At 47.5% G+C, this 12,083-nt stretch overlaps 1 protein-coding gene across 2 annotated transcripts in view; it reads right to left on the minus strand.

Moving 5' to 3' along the window:
- Rrbp1 (ribosome binding protein 1) overlaps positions 1-12,083 on the minus strand; it is a 63,787-nt gene that overhangs the window by 30,759 nt on the left and 20,945 nt on the right. The window contains exons 2-3 of one of the 2 annotated variants that reach the window (XM_029535810.1): positions 8,899-11,026; positions 5,376-6,972 (exon numbers count right to left, since the gene is read on the minus strand). In XM_029535810.1, coding sequence (XP_029391670.1) covers positions 6,965-6,972; positions 8,899-11,005 — 2,115 coding nt within the window. In that variant the 5' untranslated portion in view covers positions 11,006-11,026 and the 3' untranslated portion in view covers positions 5,376-6,964. Of the gene's footprint in view, positions 1-5,375; positions 6,973-8,898; positions 11,027-12,083 lie in introns of those variants that run through there. The other variant, XM_021193335.2, reaches the window with a different exon arrangement.

Raw genomic sequence — 12,083 nt, forward strand, 5'->3', positions numbered from 1 at the left:
GTCAAACCCGACCTCTCCCAGTTCAACAGTAGAGGGCAAGGGTGAGGCTCTAAGAATGGCCTCTCTGAGGCCAAGGCTGACTTAGAGGCTCAGAAGAAAGGCAGACTATCCTTACTCATGAGGCACAAGAGCTTGAGGAAGAGGATGTGCCTCCACCAACAAGAAGCTTGAATGTAATCAATCAGTGTGCTTAACGTCCAGACTTTAAAACTATGATGCAACTAGTCTGCTACAGAAATACCTTACCACCTAGGAAATGAAACTTGTAAAGAGGCACTTAGGACTCTCTTTGTCAACTGTGGGCTCCTTTAGGAAAATTTGCTCTTTGGCTGCATAACCACCAACTCCCCAATGAACACCCTCAGCAGCAATAAGATGTTAACGTAAGGGGACCTAAGACTTGGCAGCTCACTGCTCCAGCAGCAGCCACCCCCTCCACTGTCCAGCTACAGAACATGCCTGCCAGGCCCAACTTTCTCCACCAGCAGGGACAGTATCAGCTCACTCCAGGACTTGCCCTGGGAGTACCTACAGACTGCTAGAGGCTAAATGGAAGTGAGAGTATTACTGTAGGTTACCAAACAGCTCTGTCCAGGACAGACCCAGCTTATTTCCTTGCCTCTAAACAGTGTATGCACTGAGAAATCTACAGAATTTAGGCTTGGAGAGTTAAGTAGAAAAGAAGACCACAGCTATGCAGCACAGCAGGCACAGGGTGGTCATGCAACAAAGCAGCATGCTGGGGCCTAGAGAATGCAGATACAATGGAAGCAGAGGTTGATGCACAGGCACTTCATCAGGCAGTACTGGGTAAAGAGGCAGCAAGAGGTCTGAAGGAAGGAGAGTGGCCTAGAAAGGCACTAAAGTCTGCAGGATCCAGAACTTTGGATTCCCAGAGGAGCAGAGGGAGGTAAGAATGGAATAGGTACAAGATTTCACAGGTCCCAGAGAGCTGGCTTTACGCCACAGTGTGTAGTGACTAAAGGGAATCTTGCTTGGGATGCCAGGAGGGACAAGGTTTGAAGAAGACAGTTCAGGAAAGGGCCTGAGTCAGGGCTCAAGCCTACGAGTCTTCAGGCGACTCAGTGTGAGAATCCCAGATACACCTCACAGTGGGTCCTGACAGAAGCACAGGTGAGGACTGACGAGGACTCATGGCAAGGACATTCACTGTCTTAGGGACTGTCCAAAACCCATTCTGAAGGTCTTTCCCTCAAATGCAAATACCATTCCTCTGGACCTTCTCAGCAAATGACAGGGACGGTGCGAGTTCCAAGCACAGCATCTCCACAGGAAAGAAGTCATAGCCCAACTCTAAGCAGATTCCATGGCCTGTCCACCTCAAGCACCTCAGCAAACTGAGCTGTGCTCTAGAACAGTCAGGCCCAGGCCTCTAAGCCTCTTGGGAGCCCAGTTCCATGTGATCATCTACATTTACAACCAAAGATCCTGCAATAACAAAGGCAAAGACTGTCTAACATCACCACATTTCCAGAAGAATGACAGCTAGCAGCTCACAGTGAACTTGCTTCTCTGGGAGAATCTCTTTACATTTTTTGGAGGGAGAAAGGGAGAGAGGGACAGAAGTGGGAAGAGGGCAAGAAAATGGGGAGTTGGGTTTTGAAGAACTCACACAGAAAAGTGTTCAAAGCACCCAGGGTTTTGTTCAGAGATTCAAACCCTGACACACAGTTAATGTCAAAGAACAAAGGTTACCAAGGCTTGTTTTGAGTACACACCTGGTGGCTTCAGTCTGAAAAAAAAGGGTGAAGAGTTAACTGGAGGATGGGAAGGGGTCCCAGGAGGACTGCCATGGTGACCCTGTACTGCCATCTGCTGGCCACATGACTTCTGCCAAGTCTAAGCTCTGGCTGTGTAAAGCAGGTAGAACTGGGCTGTGAGAGCATACATGCAGGAAAGCAACACCAAGTACCTGGGCAGAAGGCCTGGCTGTACAGGACGGTCACCAGCACGGGTGAACAGGCGAAGGGTGCAAGAGGAAGGGAGCAACTGCAGCCCAGCCAATGGTTTTAAAGAAAGAGCTCTGATCTGCTCTGCACACCCTGCATAGGTTTTCCTGGAAGCTCTGATAACCCGTCTTTATCTCTTCTGTCTCATGCCCTGTCAAGTTATAGCTCTTTTTACACTGCATTTCCTACTACTCGTCTGCCCGCTCTGCAGGTAGAATGGTGTCCTGCAAAGCCACACACAGGAGCTCAGATACCTCCACCGGCACCCACAGGTCACCCCTAGCTTCAGGGCACAGAAGCCATCTTTGACATTCATCTTACCTCAGCTTACAAGCACTTACCAGTTAACAGGTGCCAGGGCCTGGGTGGGCACTGGCATCTTGTGGGAGGCCTGAGAACTTCTAACTCCCCGAAAGGACTAACAAGGTTTCCGCCGCCAGACAGGCTCCAGGAACACAGACTGGAGCTCCATAGTGGAGTTCTGTTTCTTTTCCAGTTTTTTTTTTTTGTTTTGTTTTTGTTTTTTAATACTAATACAAATAGAAAAACTAGAGAAATGTAAAAGGGTAAATGAAAGATACAAAAAAAGTACCCACAATCTTATCTCCCAGTGGTGTCTGTTCTCCCACGTAGACCATGAGAGACTCACAAAAAGCCTATTTCTGTTTTCTACATTTTGGAGGGTGGTGGGAATCTCTTGGCCATGACATCATGGTCACCTGGCCCCAGAATAATACCAGCCTACCAGCTAGGGAAGGAGAGAGTTTTCTTCAAAAAGCTATCCACAGAGTATGATAAAAGTACCAGAGCCCCTGTCCCACTAAATAAAGAGGTCATGGGCTCTGTGGGAGAGTCCTCATCAGACTCTGGTCTCAACTCCTCTTCCTCTGAGCAAGAAACAGGCCTCACTCCAGTTAACAGCTGCCTCGTTCTAGACCTCGTGCTACCTGCGGGCCAGGGAGCTAAATAGTGTATCCCCATATCCAGACCCACGTAGGAGCTAACCAAAGCCACTTCTAGTGCAGATCTCCTGACAGCATCACCAAGAGGCCGTTCCAAGAAATCGGAGCAGCCAGGGATAAAGACAGATTTTAAAAACCATCACCACACATGCACATGCTCCCTAAGCTTCCTAAAGGATCCTGGGCACAGCTGCTGAGGCAGCAGTAGTACTCCAAACACTTTAGTTCAGGGGAGTGTTCACTTCAAGGATTCTACTAATTCCCAGTCCCGAAACATTCAGAAAAATCCCTGCTTTTTACTTCACAGGCCATTGTTTCCTCCTCCTTCCACACAGAGCTTGTAACACTCCTTTGCAATACAAACCCTTCTCAGCTCAATGGTAGAACCACATGAGCAGGGGTTGGCTCTGAAACAATCAAGCAGGCCTCTGTAAATCACCAACTGTTTTTGGAGATCAAGGGAGCAGTCTTCCTAAATGAAAAATATACCTACCTTCTGACTTGCGATTACAGCCTTAGGAATTTACTTTAAAGAGACATACAGCAATATATGTACATCACTGCAGCATCAATTTTAACACCCCAAAAAAGCCTGCATACTACTTAAGTGTCATTTAAATAAATCACAATACATTCACACTACAGAATGTTATACAGCCAACTGTGGCAGCTTTGCAAGCACAATGTGGAAAGATGTCACCAATACACTGTAAAGCAAAAAGCAGTTTCTAACTGGGTATTACCACAGCTTGCATGTGAGAGCAGTGTCTCCAGGGTCCTCCAGAAGTAAATGGTGACAGGGACAGAATAACAAGAAAGACTTTAGAGTTCCACCATGTCCATACTTCTCTACTATTTAAATTGTTTGTTGGAAACACACTTTTATGTAATAATACATTTTTAAAGAGCAGGAATCGTGTGTTCATTGTCAAACACTGCCACAGACAAGCAGTTAAAACCCATGGCATGGTCCCAATCAGTCTCTGAAAGAGCTCCAGCTGGCCTGCAGAAACGTGCCCAGGCCTGCCTCCATATCTCCCACATCTCCTCTGTGGTACCTGTCATCAAAAGCCTTGCACCAGCCAGGGACAGAGTGAGCCTGGTGATGTAACCCCAGTTGTATCCTGGGCTGCTTCTGCACTGTGATGTCATTAGTGCCTTGCTATATGAGGGACAGTGACAACTAGAACCAAGCAGGGGAGTAACTGTGTATGATACCAACATATGGCTAGAAGCCAGATCTTCTTCATAGGAATACCTGAAAGGTGACCCAAGAGGCCACCTCCCTCCAAATGGCTGCTGTTTAGGGCAGGTGTGTCCAAGAGGACTTTCTGATGGCGATGTTTTATCTCTACACTGTTCTAAAGGGCAGCCACTAGAAACATGTAACTACTGACAGAGCTTTAAGGGGCACTAAGTATGCTCAAAGAACTCTGGACTTACTTTGGACTGATTTAAATGAATTTAAATGGCCAGGGAGACCAGTGGCTTAGTGGAAAGCACACCTCTCCACCCTAATTTGTCTACAGCTAGTTGTTAGAACCTCAAGGTGAAGAGCTCCCTTCCCTAGCCTGCTCTGTAACAAAATGGAAGCCACCTCTCAAGCATCTCCTGGATCTTCCCAGCACTGCCTCAGGCTACTTCATCTGCCCAGGCCTACACTCCCAGATGCCTAGTACGAATCTGCAGCTCTGCCACAACTCCTTTGGGCACATGTGGTCCCCAGAATACAGGCAGCTCTGGACAGACACACACCTATTATCTGTGGTCAAATGGCAGGCCATGTGGGACCAACCACAGCCTAGCTAACAGAGTTGGAACACAATGTTTCTGTCTGCTTCTCATCCATGCCTGCTCACCTGGCAACATTCAGAGCTGTAATGTTTGATATTACCAGGTGAATTCTAGTACACTCCTTCCATGTACCAGACTAAGATGACTCCATGAGCCTCTGGAATGTACTAAGCTGTCAGACTTCATGCCCCAAACTTTCAGTTACTACAGTTCATGCTTTACTGAAGAAAATCACATAGGAAGTTCAAGAGAATGCTAGACAGAGTGAGTCCGAGTTTCCACTGGAGTTGTAATCTAGTAATCCAAAGTACTTCACTGACGCCTGGCTTTGTATTGGATCTCCCCGACCTCCACCCCCAGGTATTTACATAGGAGGGCAAAAATCAGAATTCTCTACTGTCTTCGGTGAGTGCCCTCCTTTGCCAAGTTTCCCAGGAGTTTTCTCTGTTCAGCAGCTGTGAGAGTGTTGCGGGGGGGGGGGGGAGCAGGCATGAATGAGAAGCAGGTCTGAATGTTTAGATGGGTGGATAGATAACTATCTTCGCATATTCACATGCTGTATTTAGAATCACCAGTACAATGGAAGAAAAGGGCATGTGTTTACTGAACCCACCTTGGGGCCTCCACCCTGTTCTAACCATCATCCACAAGGGCAGTGAGACACTGAGGTGATTATATATATATATATATGTAGTTCCCACTTTACTCTCCCCATCATACTGCTGAGCCATGGCTGGGGTTGGCTCACACTCCCATGCTATCATCAATCAAGAGAATCGTGGCCACAAGAATAAGAAATATCTTTAGAGCCATGAACTCGAAAGGATGGGAAATATATTTTGCTGGAGGATAAGCAGACTGTGACAGAATCCATTAGGCAAACCCAAGTGGGTGGTCTAGCTAAGGGCAGCCAGGCCCCAAGGGACCAGATAAAGCACTCTATGTAAATGCTCACACCAAGTTCTCCTAACCCACAACCATCAGGGGCCATACTGACTGGGTCATTTTCAGATAACCCTAGCACACAGCAGAGCCAAGTATATGGTGCAACTATAAAAAACAGTAACTCACGACCATGTTCTTGCCTGCTTTGGTCTGACAATGCCACACAGGGTCTGGCCACTGCACTAAAAGACATAATGAGAAGACATGATTCTTCATCTCCATCATCTTCCATAAAAACAGCCCATGGAGTGGAGTAGACAACCTCCACACATAGCATGCTCACCCTGTTCACATCACAGCAAGCAGGAGCAAGTCCCCTATATCCTGAATGTAACAGGAAGCTGAGGGGAGTCTTGACATCGTAGAGGTGTGATGGGGACTCACTTACCTAAGGGTACTAAGCGGGAACAGAGTTATGAACAGCAAAAATAAGTGCTCTCTCAGACCTTCATACACCCTCAAGGACGTAAGTTTTCTATGGCTCACCAATATACTCTCCTGGTTCTATAGGAAAAAGAGGTGGTAAATACCAGGCATGAAGGTTCATGCTCATATAGGCTGAGGCAGGAAGGCCATTATTTGGGGGCTAGCCTGTGCTACAGTGACAGATTCTGTCTGAAAAAGAAAAACATAGAAGAGGCGGCTTAGACATATATGCTCCATAGACTTGTCAATTGGGCAGGACCTGGGATCTCAGGATTCACACGTGTTTATTAATGCTTTCCATCTCCTGTCCTGAACTTACCCTGCTTGAAAACCATGGTCCCTTCTCCATGGCTGGAGCTCTAACCTGGCTCTAAGACCTCATTGACAATACTAGGCTTCAATGAGGCACCTCAGCTCCATCAGTGGACACTACATTTCATCAGAGTTACTAATGGGAATCCATCCATTGCAGAAGCCTGATGTAATGATCCACACATCCAGTTTGCCAAACACAAGGAAAGGAATCCCAACCCCCTGCCCTGCGTGACCCTTTCTGGATTGTTTCAGCATTTGGACATTATCATTATTGCTTTATTCTTTGGGGAATAAGGAATACAGCATTTAATAAAATATATCAAGACCCAATTTTATGCCCCTACAGTAATTTCAAAAGGCCATTAAATAAGAATTTTAATGAGAAATTATCTACTGCAACATCTCATTAGGATTTGTGTCCCATGTGGCCCTGCACCAGGGAGAATGATATCGAAGGCCTTCATACAGGTGTTTCCAACGTCAGGGGCGCAGCCACAGCCACAAGAGCCAATGCCTTCTTCAGGTTGCTTCCAACTTTTGAAGAATAAAATATCAGCACACTGCATAAAAAAAAAGTCAAAGAACAACTGGACTCTAGCTGTGGGACAGCCAGCACTTTGCTTCCACAGGGCCCCATCCAGATCCAACCAACCTGGGGTCAAAAACATTTAAAACAAAACAAAACAAAACAAAAAACATCAAAAACAATTGTGTCTCTACCGAGCATATGCAGATCTTCTCTTTGAAATCATTCCTCAAACAATACAACATAACTACTACTGCACAGCATCTGCATTGTATTAGGTGATTTAAAGTATAATGTGGGGCAGGTTACAAATGTAGCTCACTGGAACAAAAACTTCCCTAACCACCTAAGAGGCTGGGTTTGATCCCCAGCACTATAGGGGTGGGTTATAAACACTTTTTTTGTTTGTTTGTTTGTTTAAAAAAAAAAAAGGAAAATGAAGTATGAGGGACTTTGGAAGTTACTTATATGCAAATAGGTTGTCATTTACGAGGCATCAACATTTGCAGATTTTGGAATTCATAGGGAGGGGGAAGACATGGAGTCCCCTGAAATATGAAGTCTATTTTTAAAAGTTGTTTTTGTTATGTTATCCCGTATTTAATGCCTTTGTCTTCTTTAGTTATCACACTGTTTCAAGAATTTGGTAGCCTACATTTCTAAACTTAGAATCAACACTGTAATATGCCTCTGTGGAGTCTTAACATCCTTCACTGACATTGGTGGTGGCTGTGCTGTGCCTGGGTAAGCAAATGCAGGGTCCCCAAGATCAGGTCCACTAAGCATCTGTGTGCTACAGTTCAGTTTCCTCGGGAGAGACCTGGGAGGACACCTCAAAACCCTGTTAGAGTATGCCAAAGTGCTTTTCACCAGTCACACAAATTCAATTACTTTTTAACCCCCATCTGAAGCTGTACAGTTACCACCCACTAAAAACACCAAAGCAAATCAGCGTTCTGTATTATCTATCTACTTTCTGTCTATATAATATAGTCTACATTAAGTTCTATTGTGCTTTGTTAAATGACTAAGGAAGAAGGGATGGTGCAATATGGGAGAAACATTTCTTAAAAACATTAAAAGAAAAAAACTGATTTTAGGTAAAGTATGAACACAGAACAGACTGACAAGACATAGCCAGACATTCAAGAAAATTTGGCAAGACTACCCTGTCTACACTGTTCCTCACACCTCCCTGTGCAGTCCCTCACTGGAGACATGGTGAGTGTTCTGCACCTTGTCTCAGGATCATTCATATGACTTGCCCTGAAGAATGAGATGTAGCTTGAATGTGACTGATCAAAATGACTTATGCCTCTGCTACAACTATGAGAAGCCCTCTGCCCTGGAGAGACACAGATTGTTTAGCCTGTGTCCCCAAATGAACTCACACATGCCCATAGCCCAGAGCCAACCCAGTTAAGGCACAGCATGAGGCAGAGCCTCTCAGCAGACAGGATCTAAATCAACCAACCTCAGCCAATCATAGAGACAGGAAGCAAAGACAGAGAACTGCTGTTGTAAGACAACAGAATCTGCGATGCTTGTTATATAGCCTTACTATAGTAGCAGTTGACTGACACAGATGGCACCATGTTATGTAACTACATCCTACAAACATCCTCCAAAATGAAGCATTCCCACCTGCAGAGGATGGAAGCTCATAAAACTCAGGAAGCCCAAGATTCACAGGGCCCTCCCTCCTCAAGGCTATATATAACCAATACAATCACTGGGGTATACTTCTTGATGGTGGTACATTTGCCTTAGACCTATGAGTAAGCCCTCACCCCGCTCCTGTATAAAATCCCAAAAGCTCAATAGTTCAAGATAGACTTGGTGGAGTTATTCCTCTATCTGTCATCAATATCCTATCTGGGGTGAAAAGACAATGTCAAACAGCAGAACATTAAGGAAATCCATCCTTCCCTCAAGCTCAGAGAGCAGACAGGGCACTCACCAGGCTCCCCTTTTTTCTTGGAACCAGACTTCTTCTTTGCAGGTGCTTCTTGCTTTGGTGCCTCCTGGCTTTGGACCATGCTTGCATTTTTACCCTGGGCAGGAGTCATCTCTGACTTTTTACCCTGATTGGCAGCTGCATCCACTTTTTTGGCCTGGCTGGGAGATCCTTCTGTCTTTTTGCCTTGGTTTGGGGCTCCCTCTGCCTTTTTTCCTTGATTAGGGGTCCCTTCAGACTTTTTCACCTGGTTTGAGACACCCTCTGGCTTTGTGCCCTGATTAGCAACTGTATCTGTCTTTCTGTTCTGGTTGGAAGCCCCCTCCCCCTTCCTGCCTTGGTTGGGATTTCCATCGCCCTTTTTGCCCTGATTCTGGGTCCCTTCCCCTTTCTTGCCCTGACTTTGAACCCCCTCTGCCTTTTTGCCCTGGTTTTGAGGCCCCTCCCCTCCCTTGCCCTGGTTTTGGGCCCCTTCCACCTTTTTACCCTGGTTCTGGGCTGCCTCCATCTTCTTGCCCTGGTTTGGGGTTCCTTCTGCTTTTCTGCCCTGGTTTTGCATACCCTCTACTTTTATACTCTGGTTGGAAGACCCTTCCCCTTTCTTGCCCTGGTTCTGGGACCCCTCTCCTCCTTTCTTGCCCTGGTTCTGGGCCCCCTCTCCTCCTTTCTTGCCCTGGTTCTGGGCCCCCTCTCCTCCTTTCTTGCCCTGGTTCTGGGCCCCCTCTCCTTTTTTGCCCTGGTTCTGGGCCCCCTCTCCCTTCTTGCCTTGGTTCTGGGCCCCCTCTCCTTTCTTGCCTTGGTTCTGTGACCCCTCTCCTTTCTTGCCCTGGTTCTGGGCCCCCTCTCCCTTCTTACCCTGGTTCTGGGCCCCCTCTCCCTTCTTGCCTTGGTTCTGGGCCCCCTCTCCCTTCTTGCCTTGGTTTGGGGTTCCCTCTGGCTTCTTGCCTTGATTCTGGGCACCTTCTATTTTTTTGTCCTGTTTTTGAGCTGCTTCTCCCTTCTTGCCTTGGTTGTGGGGTCCTTCCCCCTTCTTGGTTTGGTTCTGGCCTCCCTCGCCCTTCTTGGCCTGGTTTTGGTTTGCTTCCCCCCTTTTGCCCTGATTTTGGGCCCCTTCTGCCCCCTTCTTGGCCTGGTTCTGGACCCCTTCCCCCTTCTTAGCTTGGTTCTGGGCTCCTTCCCCCTTCTTGGCCTGGTTCTGAGCCCCCTCTCCCTTCTTGGCCTGGTTTTGGCCCCCTTCCCCCTTCTTGGCCTGGTTCTGGGCCCCCTCTCCCTTCTTAGCTTGGTTCTGAGCCCCCTCCCCCTTCTTGGCCTGGTTCTGGCCTCCTTCCCCCTTCTTGGCCTGGTTCTGGGCTCCCTCCCCCTTCTTGCCTTGGTTCTGGGCCCCCTCCCCCTTCTTGGTCTGGTTCTGGACCCCCTCTCCCTTCTTGCCTTGGTTCTGGGCCCCCTCTCCCTTCTTGCCTTGGTTCTGGGCTCCCTCCCCCTTCTTGGCCTGGTTCTGGGCTCCCTGTCCCTTCTTGCCCTGACTGCTGGTGGCAGGAGCACTGGCCTTAGAGCCCACTGGGGGCACAGCCACCATAGGCACCTCCTTGGGTGTGGCTTCCAAGATGGCCGACTTTGAGGCAAGAACCTGGATGGAATTCACAATAGAACTGACTGCTGGCTCCACCTTTGCCACTTTTTTCTCCTTCTTCTTTTTGTCCTTAGGGGAGGAAGCCATCTTTTCCTGAGGCATGGCTGGTACTGTGGCTATAGGGGTATGGCCCACAGAAGAATGGACTGAAGTTGGAGCCACAGCCACAGCAGGTACGCGCACTGGTTCCTTGAGGATGATGGTCACACTGGAATCCAGGTCATGTTCAGGTATCTTCCCATTAGGTTTCTCTTCCTTTTTTTTGGTCTTTCCTTTCTTCTCCACTGTTTTCTCCTTCTTTTTCTTCTCTCCTTTCTGGTGGTGAGTTTTCGCCATCTCCTTGCGCTGGTTGGCAAGGGCTTCTTCATACGACGTCTCCTTCATGGAGAAGGTTGACACCAGGAAGATGCCGATGGCAGAAACAACCATAAACCCGCCAAAGACCACAACCCCCAAGGTCTGAGTGTCGTAGATATCCATCTTGGCTGGCTTGCTTTCCACCTGCCAACACATACAAGTAGATTACTTTCTAGAGAAATTGAGGAACTGAACAGTTTCCATTCCCTATCACCAAACTTAAGGTTTCTCACTGTCGTCAGACTAAATTCAGACTAAAGTCGTGTTTGCTCCTCTTTCTTACCCTCTCTTCAGAAATGGGCAATTTTTACCTATAGTATCAACAGTTCTTTTAGTGCCGGAGATACAAACAGGCAGATGGACTCAGGGGAACAACTCAAGCTTCTAATGTTCTGTAGCCTCCAAAGCCCATGGCCATGGCCCAAGTTCAAGGTGCCCCCTTGAACCCGCCCCATTTAAAGCACTCATGAGCACAAGTGCTGTCCAGAAGTGAAACAACAGGGAGTAGTGGCAACATGGCAAAGACAGCAAAGCTAAGTGCGGCTGCGTGTGCCACACAGACACCACATGTAGTTGGTGTGCCACAGACACCACACGTAGCTGAGTGAGAGCACTGTTCATTTTTCATGTTGGACTGAAATCTTTACTTTTTATATTTTTCTTCGATATAAAACTGGCTGGTTTTAGTTAAACCAACCAACAAGAAAATCCCAGGTGACACCAATACATCCGCAGGCCTTCCCAGCAGGCCCTGGCACCTCACCCTCTGCTTTGTGACCAGAGCCCTAAACAAAACTCCTGGGATTAAAGACCTTTGCATTGGGGCTGCCACCCTGAAAAGCCATCAAGAACCCAGTGCAGGACAACACCCTTTCTGCAGCAATGCCTCCTCCATCACAGCGCCTACAATTCTCAGGATGGGAAACACAAAGTCTTGGGAAGCCCATCAGATTCTAGGTTTGGAATTTCACAGAAGGGGTAGTGCCACTAGACTCTTTGTCAGACAACGTACCCCAAGCTGAGAGGATGGAGCATTCCATTCTTGGTGCCCATGACCAAAGTGCAAAGGATCAGAGGGAACTGGGCTCACCCCTCCTGGCCTACAGCCCAGACTTAAGTTTCACTTCACCAAGCTTTTAAGTCATATCAATGCCATCATCCGTTCCGTCCCCTGAGCTGGAGAGGAGAAATAGTCTTGCCC

The sequence above is a fragment of the Mus pahari genome, chromosome 3 (assembly GCF_900095145.1).
Source record: "Mus pahari chromosome 3, PAHARI_EIJ_v1.1, whole genome shotgun sequence".
Classification (NCBI taxonomy): Eukaryota; Metazoa; Chordata; class Mammalia; order Rodentia; family Muridae; genus Mus; species Mus pahari.